The sequence below is a fragment of the Ictalurus furcatus genome, chromosome 28 (assembly GCF_023375685.1).
Source record: "Ictalurus furcatus strain D&B chromosome 28, Billie_1.0, whole genome shotgun sequence".
Lineage (NCBI taxonomy): Eukaryota > Metazoa > Chordata > Actinopteri > Siluriformes > Ictaluridae > Ictalurus > Ictalurus furcatus.
In genome coordinates this window covers 2,778,207-2,799,187 of record NC_071282.1, presented here as the reverse complement: position 1 = coordinate 2,799,187, position 20,981 = coordinate 2,778,207, and the positions used below count along the sequence as shown (strand labels likewise).

The following is a 20,981-nucleotide window of genomic DNA, read 5'->3' as shown; positions in this document are numbered from 1 at the left end:
CAAGCTAGTTCAAGGTTTTTAATCAGCGAATGAGGTGAATTATTATTTGAGTTGGGAGCAGGGAAAATACCAAAATGTCCACAGCAGTGGTACACCAGGACCAAAAATGACAAACACTGGATTACATTTGAAAGCTAACACTTTTATATAAATATAAGTATTTTAAACATATTTTAAACCAGTAGTCAATATTGTGATTTTGACTAACTGGAGGCACACTGCTGTGTGTTATATACCCAGGCAAATTTAAACAAAAGGTCAACCAGCAGATGTCGTAGTCGCACAGAGCTGTGAATAGTCTTGTGTTGCCAGATCGTGTGTTTCTCCAACACCAAGCTGTAATTAATGACATTGCGTAAAGCTGGAAGATAGATAATAATATCGCTTGCTGTTGACGCATGCGATTTCATGCATGTAGCGTTTAATTAGTTAATATTTTGAAATGGTTCATACTTAACATTATCCATATTAAGCCGAGACTGGCTTGGATTTAAGCAATCCAATCTGGCAACCCTATCTCAGAAAGAGACGCGCAGACTTGGCAATGAGCATGGAAGGGGTGATCCCGCATTTAATAATTTAAATAAATAAATAAATAAATAAACGATGTACGAAAATAGTGAAAACGGTCCGGTTTCTTCTTCTGTGGAAATGAGTTGTCACTCAGCCTATAATGTGGATCCTCAACACGTCAAATATGAGAAAGGCACACAAAAAAGGAGAAAGAACAAGATTAAACCAGAGAAGCCCATGTTATCATTAGGCCACTACAGACACGGGGTTGCCAGATTCTCACCCAAAACCCTTCACTGGGTTGTGCTGAAAAGTGCTTGGGTTTGTTGACAAAATTTGGGATGATTCTTATAGGCGAACATTTACTGTTTATTATTGAAATGGAAAGAAATTCATGCTACTAAATTTGAGGAACTGGATTGAATGACTTTACTTATTGCTCTGAAGAAGAAGCTTGCTATTATATATATTAGTTAGGCTATACTCCTAAATAATTCAGTGATTAAGTAGTAAATACGATTATTGTTTTGGCATGATGCCCGATACACCTATGTGAATCTGCACTGTTTCAATATAGGGAATGTATTATGCACAGGGTGCATTGGGGTGAAAACATAAAAAAAAAACAATCTGGCAACACTGCGTACAGTAAACAGTTGTGGTGCGCTCTGTCGCGGCACGGCCTTCAGTGCAGACGTCGCGCGTGCCGCATGTGCGCGCCTCTCGGTTTGGATTCGTGTTTGATTGCACAGGACGCCAGCGAGACTTGAAGGAAAACACACCTGCTCTCTTATTTCGAGGGCACGATGAGAGAGAGAGGAGGAGGAGGACGAGGAGGACGAGGACCATAGAGAGCATAACGATGAGTGAACGTGCAGCGTAAGGATTTTTGGTCAGGGAACGAAGAAGAAGAAAAAAAACCAGCAATGGAGAACCAAGCGATCACGGAGCCGCGATGCTACGAGGACGTCTGCAAGAGCGGCTACCTGCGCAAGCCGAAATCCGCGCACCGGCGCTTCTTCGTGCTCCGCGCGCCTTCTGAGCGCGGCCCTGCCCGCCTCGAGTACTACGAGAGCGAGAAGAAATTCCGGAGCAAGTCGCCGGGGCCCAAGAAGGTTGTCGACCTGGAATCGTGCTTTAACATCAACAAGCGAGCCGACTCCAAAAACAAGCACATGATCGTGCTACACACCCGCGGAGAGAGCTTCGCCGTGGCCGCGGACACTGAGGAGTTGCAGAACGAGTGGTATCAGGCCATGCTGGACCTGCAGTGCAGAAGTAAGCGACAATAATAATAATAATAATAATAATAATAATAAATGCACCCTTATGATCTCTGTATCAAATTCGCCATAGTTCCGCCCATCAGTTATCCTAATGTACATCCCTGCTGCGCGTGCATAAGCATCATGTCAAATGCATTTCCCCACACCCTAATCGTGTTTTGATGGAAGCTGACTTAAACTGCGCGTGCAGCACGGCGCAGCTGCACGCGCAGTGTTTCCGCGGAGTGTCGATTGTATTTTTGATATTTACCCATGTGTACTGTTTTTGGTGCAGTCGGGAATCACTACGGTGTGTGTGTGTGCGTGTGTGCATGTGAATGCGTGTGTGAGAGGGTGTCGCATTGTGCAGGGGAGGCTGCTGCAGCGCGCACGGTCGTCTGTTTTGGGGTTTTAGCACGTTTGGTGCGCGTAACCTACATTTCCGTGCCACAGCAGCGCGTGTCGGGGAGGGCGTCCGCAGCGGCGACGTGTTTTCATTGGGAAACGGGGTTTCCTTCGCACGTCTCTCGTGTCTTTGGCTGCCGTGGTCTCCCACCCCATCTTGCATGATCACAGGGTTAAACGAGGGCATTGGATCGGTGGGACGTGATTAAGCGATGTGCTCACCAGCCAAAGCCGTGTCCTTGTATACTGGATTGCCCGTTATAAACCTCGTTTTATCTGCTTGTAGGTAAACGCCCTTATCCCATTGCCGACTTGTAGCCTACTCCCTACAAGCACGTTTACTATAAGCAGACTGTGTTTTTATTTTCCAGTGTATCACATTTACAACTCGTGTGTAGTATACAACCAAATGCATAACCGAATAAATATGAACCAGGGTTAATTGAAAATGCATTAAAACTATTCCAGCGTTTAATAATTCACTGTATTTCTTGAAAATGTGCATTACTGTGCATTATGTATTTAAATTTATACATTAATTTATTTGTCCTTTCTGTCAGGGGGTCAGAAAAGTAAATTCCAGACATGTTTTTAATCATCAGTGAAAACATTGAGCATTTTGCAGTTCATTCATTCATTCATTCATTCATTCATAAATATTCAGTAACTGCTTTATGCTGGTCAGGGTCACTGTGGATATGGAGCTTATCCTTGGAAAAACAAGACACAAATGCACCCCAAATGGGATGCTAGTCCATCACAGGACACCATGCACACACATTCACACACTCATTCACACCTAGGGCAATTTAGATTAGCGCAATCTGCCTACCAGCATCTTTTTGTGAGGTGGGAGGAAAATGGAAAACCCCAAGGAAAAATAACATGGACACTGGGGCGACATGCAGAGAAACGGCTCACAGAGAGAAACCTGACCTCAGTGTTTTCTGACACACTATATGAAAACTGTAGGCTTCATAATCAAAAAGTATAGTAATTCCAAAATTCTGTTTCTTTAGTCTGGGGCGCACGGTGGCTTAGTGGTTAGCACGTTTGCCTCACACCTCCAGGGTTGGGGGTTCAATTCCCACCGTGGTCCTGTGTGTGTGTGCGGAGCTTGCATGTTCCCCCTGTGCTATGGGGGTTTCCTCCGGGTACTCTGGTTTTCTCCCCCAGTCCAAAGACATGCATGGTAGGCTGATTGGCATGTCCATAGTGTATGAATGGGTGTGTGAATGTGTATGATTGTGCCCTGCGATGGATTGGCACCATGTCCAGGGTGTACCCCGCCTTGTGCCTGATGCTCCCTGGGATAGGCTCCAGGTTTCCCATGACCCTGAAGGAATAATAAGTGCTATAGAAGATGGATGGATGTTTCTTTAGTATGCTATTTGTATGCTATTATGTAGTTTCATTTGTTCATTTGTATCTGTTGTCACTGCAGGTAAGACCCCAGAAGACTATGGCAGTGGAGGAGAATGTGGACTGCTATCCCCTGGCCCTATTTTTAAGGAGGTATGGCAGGTGAAGCTATGGCCCAAGGGCCTAGGGCAAGCAAGGAACCTGATCGGCATCTACAGACTCTGCCTTACTGATAATACGGTCAACTTTGTTAAGCTCAACTCGGATACACCTGCTGTAGTGCTCCAACTGATGAATGTGCGCCGCTGTGGCCATTCAGAGAACTTTTTCTTCATCGAAGTGGGCCGTTCAGCCATGACAGGACCTGGAGAATTTTGGATGCAAGTGGAGGATTCTGTAGTTGCACAGAACATGCATGAGACTCTTCTAGAAGCTATGAAAGCCCTGAGTGAAGAATTCCGTCAACGGAGCAAAACCCAGGCAGTGGGTACTTCCTGCGGAGGCGGCACAGCCTCAAATCCTATTAGCGTGCCATCACGACGCCACCATCCAAATCTGCCACCTTCCCAGGTAGGCTTCTCCAGACGGGCTAGGACAGAGACTCCTGGTGTGCCTCACAGCACCAACACATCTCCAACATCTCGACATGGCTTCTCCCGGTCACGCACAGCTAGTATTGGCGCACGGACAGAGGATAGCAGTGGCAGAATGACTGCTCTCAGCACCAGTCCAAGCCTCAATGGCTCCTCTTGCTCCACCACCCCTACGCTACGACCCAAACCCACGAGAGCGCCTACCCCGGCCAAGATCACACTTAGTTTGGCGCCATACACCCCTAAGAACCCAGCACCTTCCCCAGCCCCTAGTCTCTCCTCTAGCTCCGGGCATGGATCCGAGTGTGGACTGAGTGGAGCTCCATTAGGGACAGTGCCCATCTGCACCTATGCTCGGATCCCACAGAGAGTGTCCATGTCAGGCTCCCCGAGTGACTATGGCTCCTCTGATGAGTATGGATCTAGCCCTGGTGAGCACTCCCTTCTTGCTGCAGGTCTCTCTACTGCATTAGTAGATGGCTCTACTAGCTGCATATTAGTGGGTCACAGAGACACCGCTCACAAGAGAATGCATGGGCGCAGGATTCTTCGACGCTCCTCTAGCAGGGAGTATGAAGCTGAGCGTAGGTTACATAGCAAGCGCACTTCTCTTCCACCTTCCACTGCTCGGGAGCGTATAGTGCCTCATTGCAGGGAAGAAGAAGATGAAGAAGATGAAGACTACGCAGTGATGTCTCGCAGCACCAGCAGAGAATCATTCACCTCACGTCGAGGCTCAGGAAGCTCAGTAACTCCAAGTGGGCAGGTGGAAACTTCAGCAAATAAAGGTGTCAATACAAAGGAGAGTCTGGAGAACACATCGATTGACAGTGGTTACATGTCTATGCTGCCAGGTGTTACAGCTCCTGCAAGTCTGTCTCTTTCAGTGTCTGAAACAGAACCAAAGGGAGGGGATGAGTACATGACTATGACCCCCAACAGCAGTGTTTCACCCCCACAGAACATCCGGCTTCCTGTCTCTGAGGGCTACATGATGATGTCCCCCCACAGCAGCTGTTCACCAGATCTACATGGAATGAGTGGGTGCTTGTGGGGTAGCAGGAGCAGCATGGAGAGTCGAGCAGGTAGTGACTACATGAACATGTCACCCATTAGTGCCAGGTCAGCCTGCAGCACACCACCTTCACACCCAGAACAACATCCACTACAGCCCAAAACTGTGTACTCCTACTTTTCCCTGCCACGGTCGTATAAACATACCACCCTCTCTACTCGCTTTCAGGATAATTTGGGAGAGGGAAGGAGGCCAGAGGCGATTTCTAGGGGTGAAGGTGTTTCTGGAAGGAGGACTGGACGGGGTGGTTATCCCAGTAGTGCTGACTCTGCTGCTGGCCCCAATGGAGGTGGAAACCTTTCCCTGTCCTCCTCATCATTCTCTTCCAGTTCAGCAAGCACTGAGAGTTTGGAGGACAAACCTCTATCCCTGCCTGCTGGTGGAATTGGGAAGTCCACCAGGTCAAGCACAGGACACAGGGTAGGGGGTGTTCACCCCAGAGATTCAGCCCACCATTTTCACCAGCAGAGACGAGGGCCAGGTGTCCAGAAACAGGGTCATCCACAGCAACGAAAAGGCAGACCCTTTAGTCTCTATGTGGACATGTCCAAAGCCAACACCCTACCTAGAGTCAAAGAAAATGTACAGCCATTAGTACCCCAAAGCTCTGGTGAATATGTTAGCATTGTTTATCAGGGTGATCAGGGAAAGTGCAGTAGAGGGGTAGCAGGTTTAGATCAGGGGAGCACTGTGGTTGAAGGGCATTCAGGAGCCTTATACCAACCGTCTTCATGCCAAACTGGTGGTACCAATCTGCCCCGCAGTTTCTCAGCACCCCTCTCGACTTCCATCTCTGTGTCCTCAGAGTATGTTAACATGGATTTGGGTCATTCATCATCTCCTCTGTCCTGCACATCTCTCTCTTCTTTCAATCCCACCCCAGCAGTAGCTCCAAAAGCAAGAGAGAATCCCACGAGGGCACCTCAAGTGGCACAGGAAGGTGAAAAGGCACACAGAAAGAGTGGTATGTCCACCTTGCCGTCTGGGGATATGACTGGTGCCCCTTTCACAGGCAACACAGAAATGGCATTTGGATTGGCTATAGTAGAAAACCCCTTGCATGGTCCTAAACCTGGGCAAACAGCTGAGCCATCTTCTATTGAGCAGGAACAAAGCATGGATTTCCACTCACCCAAGGTATTCCCCAAGTTAGACCAAGGTGCCAGACTGGTCAGAGCGGAATCATCAGCAAGACGGAGACATCGCTCAGACACCTTCAAGGCACCTCCAGCACTCTCTCCCTCTTCCTCCTCCTCTATTTTTGTGGAAGCTCCCCAGGCCACTACAACTCGATGCCATGGGCTAGAGAGTTCCCTTTGGGCTACTGGGCAGCCATCTGGTCCTGGGATGGCAGCTCTAACTACAGCCCAGGCTTCATCTTTGTTACTAGAGCAAGGTCTAAATTACATTGACCTTGACTTGGCTAGTAAGGACAACCCTCAAATGAGCCTGGATGGATCTTCTGGGCCCCACTTCACTGTCCTGGGAGAAGGGTTAACAGTGGGATTAGGTGGAACAGCAGCCGGGGGAAGCAGCAACTCCAGCATCAACACATATGCCAGCATTGACTTTTTCAAGTCAGAGGAACTAAGAGTCCACCAAAATAACAGGAAAGACAGCAAAGGTTTGTAATTGATTATAAATTTACATTATTTAAATTTACAAGATGATCATCCAAGTGGAATGATTCCTAGTGACAACAGAACCCCCAGACAATGACCCAGAATAATGAATAAGTGGTGATTACCTTGGGAAAGAGTTAATATACACATGTAGCAAATGTTACATACTCTTGGAATCTCTGTTATTGCATTGTATTTTTTTTTTTTAAAAAGTATGCATTGCCTTACATACCAAATTGGTTATACATAACTGTTTTAAAACATTAATTATTTATTTTAACTTGACCAATATTAAATGTAATCATTTGAGTTTTATATTATATGCTAATGAGAGACTTGTGTTATTGACATCTATGCTTCAGTGTATAAAATATTATTTATTTATTTATTTATTTATTTATGGAACTGGCAAACAGAGACATTGGTATTTTATTTATAGCAACGTTAACAGCTGAAATATTGGCGTGTCTTTCAGTCCTTTTTGTATTTTAGTCTCTGAAGATGAGATGTAAGAAGAGTGCACACATGAAGGCTCCCATATAGTAGCGCTAATCAAAGACCAAAGTGTGTATGTGTGTGTGTGTGTGTGAGAGAGAGAGAGCGAGAGACTAAGAGTGTTAAATCTTATGAGAGAATGCTGGGTGAAAGCAGTAAGCATGGGTGTGTGTCTGTAAGGGTTTCCTTAGTATAGCTATTTACTATGTCATTTAACGCATGCTCTGTGATTAGAGATAATTAAGAAAGTGTTAAAGCATGTGTGGGTTTGTGTAGAATATAATGTTTGCGAGAAGGCATACACAGCTGAAACTGTGAAGCTGTTGTGCATTACAGTTGAAGTTGTGCAGCCACTGCGTATGAGTCTGGGCCAGATATTTTAGGTGCTTCTAAGGGATTCCACTGTGCAGCCATATAGCTGAATGCATACATTTAATGCATATGGTGATTGTGGGTAATTATGGCCATTTAGGCTCACTCCTGCTGAAAATGGCCTTGATTATTGCTTAGTGTCTTTGGTGCTTTAGTCTCTCTCTATCTCTCTCTCTCTCTCTCTCTCTGGGTGGTTTTACATATGCAGCATTTAGTCCACTTGAACTGAACCCTGATATGTTTAGCCGTTTAGGCTTGGCGTTTAGACAGGTGTGAACACAGCAATCACAGTTGGTACAGGCCATAAGAACCATTAAGAGATTGGGTCCTGCTTCTCACCTGCTTCGTTTCTTTCTTTATTATAACAGTATGTCCACAAGCATTTTATTCAGCTTGAACCACAGCAATTTGCCAACAATTACATTTTTTTTTATTTAACAGTCATTCCCTCACGTTTTCTTGACGTTAATAATAAAAATGCAGTTTGTTACCAAGAAAATACAGCATCCTCTGTCCTGAAGTCCATGGTGGAAAACTTAAAGTTACAGCTTTACGTCCGACTGTCGCAAAGCACTGACACTGGAGACTCCTTTCATGAATGTTAAATAAACTTATTATGCTTTTTTTTGGTGTGAAATAACAACATATTTTAATTTGTTCATTTTTAGGCTGCGATTATGTGAGTAGCCGTCATATACGCAAATCTCTTAGAATTAGTTGTTCCTCTATAAACAATAGCATATTTGTATATTTTGCTGCCAGAAATAGTATTAGAGCTGCTCTTACTTGACCAGTCAGAATGGACAATTCTGGAGTGCTGTGGTATAATGTATTTTTAAATGTAAAATACAAAACTGTTGAAATCTCACTCCCTGCGCATATTTTGCCTGAAGTACATTAGAAATAGTCAAATCCTATCTAGCACATCCCCAGCCTCGCATAGAAAGACTGTGGTCCCTGTAGGACATGAGTGACTTTCGGTATGTCATCTGTAAAAAGCAGTGAAAAGGTGGAATAAATGCAATAGCTGATATGAGGAGTGGGAAAATATGTATTGAAAGACAATACTGAGAGAAAGAAAATGCATTTATAAGTTTTCATAGAAATGAAGTGGAGGTAAGCAGTCTGGATGCGGGAGGACGAGCAACGACATGAAGTCTAGAGAAGGAGAAACCTGTTGAGAGACAGTCAGTGAGTGCAGAGTGTAAGGCGTCATTGCGAACGAGGCATCGCAGAAGTGCAATGAACCCAAGCGCTAAGGTGAGATGAGGTTAGGTGATATAAGCTGCGAAGAGAAGAAGGGCCAGAAGAAGAGGCATGGGTAGCAGAGGGAATGAATGGAATAGAGCTAGTAATGCCTAGGACAAAAGGTGTCCCAATTTTTGCGCTTGTCTTAAATGATTATCTTCCCAGATTACCCTGTGGCGTGGGATGTAATCTGGGAAGATAATCGACTCATGGTTGCCCCGAATTAAAATATTAAGCATGTTCGATATTTCAGACTCAACATTACTACTCCTGTAGCGTCTTTGGAGTGAACGGCAACCCGAAACCAGAAGCACTGTTTGCCAGGTTTGTGTCAATCTGAAGTCACGATTGTTCATGAGTAATTCTGGGAGAAAACAGAAGACAAGAGTTAAGGAGTGGGAGTCTGTCTCGATGCAGAACTGTCTAGACAGCCAGCTTGCTTTGGGTCAGAGAAGCCATAATCAAGCCAAAGAACACTTCTGTCCATTGTATAGAATCACTAATTAGTTTCAAACTAATTAGTTTCTGTGTGTGTAAGAATGCGAACCCTCATATAGGTATAGTTGTAGTATATTAGTGTTTGAATCTCCGAGTATAATAGAGCATGGTTTCTGAAACCTTTTGCAGTCAGGGACCTCTTTACCTTAACCAAATCCCATTGATCTTATGTGTTTTTATTTATTGGTGATGTTTTTACCTTTGGTCTTCCACTGTAGTCTTTTTGTCATGAGCTTCTGTGACGTCTGTGTTTCATGGAACACTTTACCTCATTTTTTTACTGGTTACTTTTACTCAGTTTATCACTTTTATGCGACTATTTAGCCACAATAGAAGGACGTTTTTTTGTGGGGTTTTTTTTTTGTCTATCTGCAAGCCAAGGACCATAATGATACTGATAAAACTGGAATATTTCCTGTGGAAGAGCAAACAACTTGGCAATAACATTGGTACTCAAGGACCTTGGCTACAAGCAACGTACCTCATAAACATCATCAGCGATAATGCTGTTTTAGCATCAATAAAAATTAATGGTTTAATATGGAAAGCACTAATCTGTAATGTGCGGTTGGGAAATATTGTTCTACACACATTGAAAACCGTCCAAGCTTAACATCAGTGGTTTACCGTTGTTATGTCTCATGGCTTGCCATAAGATGATTGCTTAGAGCGGCTTGGAGTTAAATGTCACGCTCAGTTCAATGCAGATCGATTGATCCCAATGTGGGAGGTTTTGGCAGGAGGCACATGAGCAGTGATTTACATGTACAATTATTTATTTACTTCTGAGTGTTTGCAAAGAGCTCACAATGGATACTCCTTCCATAAATGCTAAATTAACAATGATGCTCAAGACATCATAAAGAATATGAATGTCCAAATCCACATCTTACTATACATTACTTTGATTTTGTAATGTAGAGCATGCTATTTTAACATTCCTTCTAGTACAACAGTTTGTAGATCGCAAGTATTTGAGAAAAATACAAGGTAAATTGGTGGTTTATGACACCCGTGACTTCTTATTGCTGCACTTCAACAGTGTTAAGGCTGGTAGAATATCCTGAACTCAGATAGTGTCAGACATTTTCAAAATATGCTTTGTAACAATATATATATATATATATATATATATATATATATATATATATATATATATATATATATATATTTTGTTTTTGTCTTTGAGACAGTAGCGTCAGACTCAGACCTGACCATGACCTTGAGTGCATAACACTCTGAGCACTTGGCCTCATATTCTCTCTGCGAGCTCTCATGTGAAAGGCCCTAGAATCGAGAGAGACTTGCATGCTTAAAAACGGCTCAAGGCGTATTATTGCATTTTTTTAATGCATCATAAGTCAAAGGAAGCTTGACTTTCTTAGTGATGCCAGTGATATTGCCTCTCTATTTCACTTTCTCTTCTTTGGCTACTGTGCAATTGTGTACATTTTTACCCAGTTTAGTATATCTTGTTGTTTATGTATGTATTATATCCATATATAAATCTTTACACTTGTCTGTGTTTAAATTGGATTGGATTGTTAACTGATCTGACACACACACACACACACAATCTTTTATTACCTTTGAGAAGTAGTTCTATTTTCTTTCTGCATTACTGTGGCAGAAAGATATGTCTACATGTCATTTGGGGCCCGGGAAATGACCTCACAAGGTCACAGTTATCATGTATTCCATACCCATACACACCACTGTTGACTATTTATCTACTTTCACACATTTACATTTCAACAGTAACGTCTTGCCACGAGAGTATGAGTGTGAACGCAAGTTGAAATCCTAGGAAGATGCAGAAATCCACCTGGGATAAGAGGTAATACAATTCCCAGGTAATTATAAGCAGGGCCCTTGTGTGAACAGGACAAACACATTACCAGGAAAGAGGATGACGTCTTATTGTTTACTACTGTTTACTGTTTGCAAGTTGTGAAAGCCTAAACTAGTCGTCGTTGACTAGTTGAATAATACCTTCGTTAGTCACCATAGTGGGGATGTCGACTAGTTTGAGAGGTGGGAAATAAAACAGTAGTGAGGCAGCCAGGAAAGAAATCAGGTAAGATTAAACCCATTCTACAGTCCCAACAATCCCACCTGCTCCCGCAGTTACTTTTCCTTGTCCTTTAAAGATAAATATAATTTCAGTGAAATCCTTGCACTGTGGCATAGTGAATTCCATCACTGCATGAGCACATTCGATGCCACAGTTTGCACATCACTATCCAATCCCACTCAGCTAGTTTAGAGTGCGTTAGCAGAGCACGCCAGCTGACAAAGTCTGATCCAGACTTGTTTTCGGATGCTATTCGGCCTGGAAAAACCTCCCCGGTGTTGATGTAGACATGGCAACCAAGGAAACTCGCTCATTGAGCTGTATGCAGAGGGCTCTGTTGATGGACATGAGCTTCCATGCTGCACAGTCTCAGTGTCAGAATCAGCAATTTCAGCTGAGCCACCAGGTCATCCACACAAGTGCATTTTATTCATTGGTACATCCTTAAAGAGTGAAATCTGATACACAGATTGATTATTTTTTGATTATTTTTATGTTGACAGTGTGGCCTAAAAAGCATTGAAGATAGGAATGTCGATGGCTGTTAAATGAAGTGTAGTTTAAAGCATTATTTACTGTTTTTTTTTATCATCATTTATTTATATGATTTTATTTATTTATTTTAATCATCATTTATTTATATGATAATGATATCATAATTATCATTTATCATTATTATTTATCATATATTTAGCCATGTCCTGAATCCTTTTTTGCTTTAACTCTACAAAAGATGGTTGGTTTAGTCCTTTATTGAATTACTGGTCGACTAATAAAAATGAATAGTCAATGAACCCTAGATTAAACTCACTGAAGTAGAAGAACAGAAAAAAAATGAATGAGGTAGTGGCCAGTTGTGCTGATGACAAAAATTTCCATCAGTAGAATGGTCCAGCCTTGGTACTGACATGTTCCATTGATAGGAAAGTTAGAGAAAATGGTGTATGTACTGAGAAGACACAGGTGTTACTCGTATTCAAGGGTTTGAGAGGAAAATTTCAGCAAATTAATTAAATGTGGGATTTGTTATGCTTCACATATTGTCTAATGAGGCATCGGTGGCAAATAAATGTCTAACCTCATTGTTTATTTATATTAACTTATTACGGACTTAATTTGTCCTGTCTTCTTTTAGATCTGATCTCTCTGCTGCGTGTCAAACGTGTTGACTTTTCATATGTTTATCGACACGGTGTACGTACATGCACACCCGGAACACGCCACACGCTTGTCTCCATCCGTGTTCTACTTGTCTGTTTCTTCCTCTCTCTGTCTCACTTACTTTCTCTTTCTCTGTCTCACTTTCTTTCTCTTTCTCTGTCTCTATTTCTTTGTTATTGGAAGTAGAAATAGTGAGTCAGGGGCACTCAAACCGAACGAAGTAGAGAAGGAGAGATGGAAAAAGAAGGACGAGGAGACGGAGAGATGTGAAAAGCCACTCTAAAACAGAGGTTGATTCATCCTTTCTTTTGTGATAGCTTCCTGTCATGTAGGTAGAGAGAGCGAGGGATTCAGGAGGAGGATGGGGGGGGGGGCGTATGAAGAGGGATGTTTTTCAACTTATCTCAATGAAGCTTAGTCAGATCAGACGCTATGCCTGAGCGTGTGTGCGCGCATGTCACCCTGCACACGCACACTTCAGTTTCAGTGCAGAAGGTTTGCTGTGCATGGATGTTAAGTGCTACGTAAGGAATACAACACTCGGGAATGTTCTGTTATAAGAAAATGATCGATGACATGGAGGTAGAGTTACTGTTCCTACCAATGGCGACGTAAATGTAACAAAAAATACCACTATTACACCTTGACTACTTCATGTCATCAGCACCTCAACTAGTTTCCCATCAATTAAAGGGTTTCTACGGGGATATAGAGATATATTTAGAACTTGTATTATATTTCAAGTGAAAATACAAAAGAAGCTGTTTTGTTATTGTATCACACTATATCGTGTCCTCCAGTTCGAGTTGACATTTCAATGATTTGATGCGTCTCCCCCACGGTTATATACAGTAGGCTGAGAGAGAGAGAGAACAGAGTAGACTTACATTCAGCAGCAGGTCATAACAACAAGCTTCGTGCTTTATTACTGCTTTTAATCTGTCTATGAAGGACATCAAACTCATTTCTGAACACAGTTCTGTTCTTGTAACCATTTTTTTTTTTCATTTGAATTCCTAAAATAACAAAAAGAAATTCCTCTCAGCAGGGTTTAGGATATTTACTACATTAAGAAGTAAGGTGGGGGGCAGTGGTGGCTTGGCAGTTAAGGCTCTGGGTTACTGATCAGAAGGTTGGTTGGTTCAAGCCCCAGCACTGCCAAGCTGCCACTGTTGGGCTCTTGAGCAAGGCCCTTAACCCTCTCTGCTCCAGGGGGCGCTGTATCATGGCTGACCCTGTACTCTGACCCCAACCTCCTAACATGCTTGAATATGCGAAGAAAAGAATTTCACTCTGCTATAAGGTATATATGACAAATAAAGACTCATTATTATCATTAATGATGCAGACAGCAGCAGGTTTATTAGGGTCTGCTGTCACTTTAAGACCTGATGCACAGATCCAATATATTGTATTGACACACCTCTGATTTCTTTCCCAACTGTTTACATTGACTTAAGACATAACCGACAGTGTTTGCATGAATACTCGGCCAGACCTGCATTTTGACATGTGTGTTTGTATTTATTTGACCGTCCAAGCGTAAGCCACTAAAGAGAACCCGTTTTGTGTGTGTGTGTGTGTTTTTTTGGTTTTGTTTTGTTAAATAGCATATTTGTAATTCATTTATTATTATTAGCTGCTGATCTAGAAAATTCATTTGAACTGAGAATTAAGAATCGCGAATTCAACAGCACTCTGGTATAAGTGTTTGTAATATGTCTGGCTCGCATGTCTGTTTTTTTTTTTTTTCTTCGTGTCTCTGACTGTGACCTCGTCTGGTCGCTGGTGTGTTGCCAGAGATGTCTGTGTGCACAGACTTGTCCAAGCACACACAGCAATATATTATAGTGAAGAAGAAAATGAGAAGGAGCGACAGAGAGTGAGAAGGGAACAGAGAGAGAGAGAGAGAGAGAGAGAGGAAACAGGGAGCTGAGGAAGCAACACAAACAGTGATAGACCGAGAGAGTGTAGAGAAAATCGCTGAGTGCCAGACAGGCCTGTCGAGGTCCCAGGGGAGCTGTTCAATAAACGCCTATGTTTGTGTAGAGACGACCAGACTGAGGAAGAGGCAGGCGAAAGACACAGAAAGTGAGACGATGGATAGCACCAAGGGAAGTTAATGAACTCCTCAAACACTGAACAGTCACTTCTTCCTCTGCTCGTTGACATTATTAAGAATCATGTCATAGCTCTCTATTGTTATTACCCAGGTGTGTGTGTGTGTGTGTGTGTGTGTGCGTGAGCTGTGTGTGGGTGGGGAAGCGTGGGTCGCTTTTGTGGAAGCCTAGGTGAATATGCATGGTTACTTCTGTGCATGTGTGTATGTCTGCTCGAGTATAATGCCTCATGTCTGCAGTCTCCGCTATGTTGTTGGCTATAACACCAAGTGTCTTTGAGCAAGAAGACATACTTTCCTAACACAGTCTTAATGGATAATGTTGACATTCAGATTAGCATTATTGTCTCATAATAATGAGTTCTCAATGTTATATGCGTTATTATACAACAGCGCTGTCGAATTCTCCGATCTGATTGGTCAGGAGGTGCTGAGATCATTTCTCTAGGACATCATTTCTATAGTAGAATTTACAGGGACTTGTGTGGCAGATTATTCACAAGAACTATACAAAGAAACTACTGTAAGAAAAAAAAACAACCCAATCATTGATGTGTTGAAGCCTTCTGTAAGTAGATGTTTATTTAACAGTTATGGAAGGAGTCTCCAGTGTCACCACGTTGCAATAACCTGTCATTAATCAACTAATGATAAAAAATAGTTCTTGGTAGTGGAGTGTAGCTTACAAAGGCATTTAATAGACATATAATAGATGTCTAAGTAATACATCTGGGCTGTATCCTGTCCTGTTAAGGCAGTGTGATCTCATCCACATACACGCGTACACACGGAAGATGATTCGACGTGCTTCAGTGGAATGAAGTTCAAGAGTAAACACGAGAGGATGTATGGGTAATTACATAACAGGATCTATGTCTGTTCTAAATGGATGCAAATACTGATATGAATAGGAGGCGTACTATTCTTATATAAATATAAATATATATTTCACCTTTTTTTCCTGTTTGGTTTAGCAGAAACTTTCACAAGGCATCTGGTTGAGACAAGACGTGTATATTTAATTTCTAAAAAGTTACTGGTGCAAGCCACGCCCACTTTTAAATCCTAATACTGATGCAGATAGTGTGCTTGTGTTACAGCCCTACTACATATAATACGCGCTGCTGCACCGAGCCGCAAGAGCAGCATGAGGATGTGGAATTATTTAGAGTGTTGGATGCGGGTTAACTGGCAGCTGTTGTTGTTTTCTGCACTCGCTGCCTGATGCAATAATTCTCATTCTGTTTGTCTTTCTTTCTCTTTCTCAGAGTGCTGATCGTCCTGCTTGGTGAAGAGGAACAGATGTGTGTGTGTGTGTGTGCGTGTGCGTTAGAGAGCGAATGCGTGGGTGTGTTGTATGCGTCTCCGTGTGTGTGAGTTCTGCAGGTGTGGACGCTCACCTTGTAAAAAATCTTTTGTTTCCATCGGTTACAATCGGAACAAAATTTTGCCAAAAGACTATTGGTCATGACAAACCATGAACACTAAGACGGACATCTCCTTCAGCCAATCGGGAAGGATTAAAGCAACTCTGACTGCCAACCAGGAGCCAATGATATTCCTTCCTGTTTTTTTTCTCTCCCCCCCCCCCTCTTCATTATGAAAATTTCAAAAATAATTGTAATACAGATGCTACATAGTCTAACGATAGATGAGAAACGTATATAATCTACTCTACATAGTATTACCGAGAGAAGTATATATGAACTTTTTTTATTTAAGAAAAAAAGAAAAAAAGTGCCTCATTTTTGATTGTAGCCATTTTTACACAGGTCCTGATGTTCTCTGTGAGAGGAAAGAGCTTTCTGTTTATTGTCGCGCTCATCGTCTGTCAGTTTGTGTTCCCTTTTCCTGAGAGTGAGAGAGCGAAACCGAGCGAGAGAGAGAAATAGAAGAGAGACCGAGAAAGGGATTGAGAGAGAGTTCCGTCGAATATAGTTTGTATCTGATTGCCTTACTGTGTGTGTCAGATGTGTATGTGTATATGTGTGTGTGTGCGTGTGTTTGCATCATCTATGCTGTGCCATGCTGTGCCTCTATACTCAACCCAACAATGGTGAAACATACATGAACACATGCTGACGTTAACACATATTCACACACACACACACAAACAAACACACACAACCATAAACCAAGACCTCAAACTGTATTAAACTGCAGTATAATTCATAAACACTGGTGAACACGTACATTTATCCTCAATAGCTGCTCTTCTGCTCCTTTGAGCATGGAGGCATCAGCTGACCGGCTCAGAAATCCTGAGTGACTGAAAAAGAGATTACAGTGTGTGTGTGTGTGTGTGTGTGTGTGTGTGTGTGCAATTGTAGTCTCCATTTATATTTATTTTTAGTTATATAGCCAGGGTAATTACGTTGTATTAAGCTGCGACAGCTTCGATTTTATCGCTTTTACACCTCACACACAGACTCACTTGCGAGTCGCCGCATCTACATGCAGTTCTCAACTGACACATTCAAGTGCCTCCTCAATTCAGCTACAGTTAAAGGAAAACTCCACCCTGAAACACATTCGATATATTTTTATTCAAATATTCGTGAATCCGGTGCTCGTCTGTTGCTTGGCGTTCTATTTTGATCACGACTGCGAGAAGCCCGCAGTTGTGTACCACGCTGATGTCACAGGGGTACGCTGGTATTTCTAGCGCAGTTACAATGCCATTTCATTTTTTTCTTGAAATCCAAAGATCTCAAACGTAAGCGATCATGGTCAGGTTTCACTGTTCGCTCCTAAAAACGAAATTTAAAGCATCAATTTAACGAGAAATCCAGCATCGTAATGGTGGAGATGTGGGCGCTAACGTTGTCCTCAAAGTCCTAGAATGCACGCTATACAAGACTCCGCTCTGATCTACGAGACGATGAGTGTGATGGCGGTGAAGCTTTGGATGTTGAAATGTTTGAGCAGATGAGGAGGTGAGAAGACTGGACAGACTAAAGGACTAAAGCACCGCCGCATTCGCTCTCTTTGAGTAGAGATGAAACGAAGGCTAAAGCCCCATGCGCCACTGGGGGGGAAATTATTTACCGAAATGAAACAATGTGACCACCAATGACCGAATGAAAAAACTTCAAATCAACAGTATTATTACAAAATATATCTTGGGTGCCATTGAAGATCACACGTTTATTATAAAGATTAATATGCAAGCCATTCAGGGTGGAGTTTTCCTTTAAGATCACACCAGTCTGACTAACATATGCTACAGTAGAGAGAATTACACAAACTCACATCAGCTACAATCAGACGTCCGAATACAATATTTTTTACGCTCGACAGTATGCAACAGCAGGACTGTGGTCTTACAAGTATTCTCCCATACACAATTTTATACACCACAGTTTTTACACACTCCGATCCGCCGCACATCGCCATTCTTTCGGCTAGACTAACTGTGTTTTAATGTTCATTCTAAAGTGTCTAAGGGTGAGGGTTTCCGCCGGAGCGCTTTAAAATCTGGACAGGGTCTTTTTACAATAAAGAGATAGCGGTGCCTCTCTAAAACACCACTCAGTCCACTTTTCCTGGAAAAAAAAAAAAATCTTTTCTATCATGGTCACAAATTTTCTTAATAAATCCTTTTTTGTTGTTTTTTTTGTTTTGTTTTTTGTTTTGTTTTATTTTTTAAAAAAATAAAAGATTTTAGATATTTAGATCGGACCGCTTGTTTCGACCTACTAAATTTCGACTTGCACTTTTCTAATCAACCTTTTATTTCAGTTTTGGTGAAAAGCTAGCTGCGATATCAGTGCCAAGATTCTCTGTAGTATTCATGCATCAAACGAGCCGAACATTTCTGCTTTGATTATAAAAAATTTTATATAAAATTTCTTAGAAGTACATGAAAACTTGTTCAAGTCAACTTGGAGCAATTCTAATGTTTGTGAGAGTCGGAAGTGGAGCTATGCACGCTTCTACACAAGAAACTGGAAGGTTTTGAGTTCAGATCCCTTAATCAACCCTTACAGGAAAAACAAAATCACATGAAGTTCACGTGATCAGTCACCATAAGTCACGTGAAAATGACACGAGATATTTCACATTATTTTTCACATGTAATGCACGTTGTTTTCATTTTCACATCAGATTCATTCATTTTCACGGGATTTTTATTTTTTTTTTACACACGCGTCGTTTCTTTTTATATTATTCATTTATTTCGATGTGAGTTTTTCCACGTGTTCATGAATTTTTCAGACGTAATTAATTTATTTTTCTTGTATTGTTGTTGCTTGTCATTCTTGCACATTTCAGATGAAATTTCATTTTCTCAGATGTAAAATTCTTTGTGTGATCATGTGATCATATTGTTCACACCATGTTTAGTTGGGTTGTGCAATTTCAGGACGTAACATGCACCTTGAAATGCACCTTCACATGTTATTTTTTTTTTTCTTCTCCTCACACATTTATATGTGGTAAAAACTTATCAGTACATGTGGAATGTGTGTGATTTTTCTGTAAAGGAACCGAGGGAACTCTTTAACCCGCAAAAGCTCTATTATTGGATTATTTAAAATAGTTTGCCAAATAAATACATGTACTGTATTGACTCTGATACAAGGTTATGTTGATTACAAGTTGATGCCAACTATAAAAAAGTTTCTGTACATTTAATTGGTTATACTTTTTTTTTTTATCAGAAAGACCCATTCTGCCATGAAATTTATCCAACATATATATCTGAGCTACAGTATAAAGTACCTTCTTCCTTCTACCACAGATTAGCAACAAGGCCAGGTGGTGCTGCTACATGTACACATAGGGTCATGTCTTAAAGACCTCTTTTGACCCTCCTTTGACCCTTTTTTCTCCCCTATAGCCTACATAAGCCTGCTTAAATCTATCACAGGAGCTGGCCGGTGAAACAAATAGAGCATCTCGAACGTAAACGAGTGTGTATGTGGTGTTTGTGTATGTGAGGCCATGTCTGTCTTTCTTGTACTCTTTGCTCTTGCGCTGATATGTGCGTGACCACTGTCTGATTTGTTTAATCTCTCTTTTATTGCCTTATTGTCTGTATTTAGCTCTTACACAAACCATGGCAGCTGTAAAAAAAAAAAAAAAAAAAAAAAAAAGAAAAGAAAAAAAAAAGCTTTGCATCCTAGAGCAGGTGGAATTCAGTTCTGTACTTTAGAACATTTTTCCAAATTCTGGCCGAGTCTTCGCTCTAGAACAGCTGAGATTTTCTTTGGGTCTGAAGATCCTTTAGTCCGGTTGTATGTAGAAATTTTGCGTGTCTCTGGCCTTTGGTCTGTGAAGCAAAAAAAAAAAATAAATAAACATGGTTGAGTGTGATGTAGAAATATGGCCAAGGCCGATGTATACTCGAGAAAAAAAAAGGACATGATGATCATAATAATAATAATAATAATAATAATAATAATAATAATAATTTTAAATTAAAAGCAAAAGAAAGAAAGCCATGGCTTTCCCAAAGTACCTGCCATTTGTTGGGAAAAAAAGGGTTTGATATGTACAATCAGGGTACTGTTTATTGAGATTTATCCTATTCATGTATATCTGGTACTATTGAAGAATCCAATGACAATGATGTATAAAGAAGACTAAAGAAAGTATTAATAGGGTCTGGGGTGTGTACTTATGTGTATAAGGGGAATCAGTCGGGATTTGGGAGGGTATGGGGCTTATATGGCACGGCTATGATAGAAATTTCTGTTCAGTTCAGAAATTCCTTCATGATTATTGCCTGTGATGTAGACAATGTCTTTTTGTTTTATGAAAAAAGAACAATGGAAATGTGTCTCGTGTCTTTTTTCCCCCCCAAGTTTGGTGTGGCTGTCTTTTGTAATAGCGCGTAACAAAGGTGCTTGAATGTGTTTGTGTGTGCATGCATGTTTTTATAGCCTACCTAACGGGGACATTTGGCAGGTCCCCATGAGGAATACTGCTTTTTTTTCTTTCATTAAAAAAAAAAAACAAAACAAAAAAAAAAAGGTTAGAGCTGCTTTAATAATGATGTCAATGGAAGGTTCACGCAGTGATAGTGAGACGTGTGTGTGTCTAGACAGAGACTCCCTTCCAGACTAATGAGAGATAAGTCACCTGCCAGGCATCATGAATGTAAGGGACAGACTGTGTATGTGTGTGTATATCCTACACACTAGTCCTTAAGCAGAACACACACACACACACAC

General features: G+C 41.7%; 1 protein-coding gene across 1 annotated transcript; it reads left to right on the top strand.

Annotated features, from left to right (window-relative positions):
* The first annotated feature begins 1,439 nt into the window (after positions 1-1,439).
* On the top strand, positions 1,440-20,395 carry si:ch211-284e13.4 (insulin receptor substrate 1-B). The gene is made up of 3 exons (XM_053617835.1): positions 1,440-1,791; positions 3,628-6,837; positions 16,071-20,395. Exons 1-3 carry the CDS (start codon positions 1,440-1,442, stop codon positions 16,076-16,078), a joined length of 3,570 nt encoding a protein of 1,189 aa, XP_053473810.1. The 3' UTR covers positions 16,079-20,395.
* Positions 20,396-20,981: the final 586 nt, after the last annotated feature.

Bases quoted from the DNA above. Each gene is read 5' to 3' on its own strand.
- si:ch211-284e13.4 (XM_053617835.1), top strand. From the start codon at position 1,440: ATGGAGAACCAAGCGATCACGGAGCCGCGATGCTACGAGGACGTCTGC. The intron at 1,792-3,627 runs GTAAGCGACAAT...TTGTCACTGCAG, and splicing joins GCTGGACCTGCAGTGCAGAA to GTAAGACCCCAGAAGACTAT.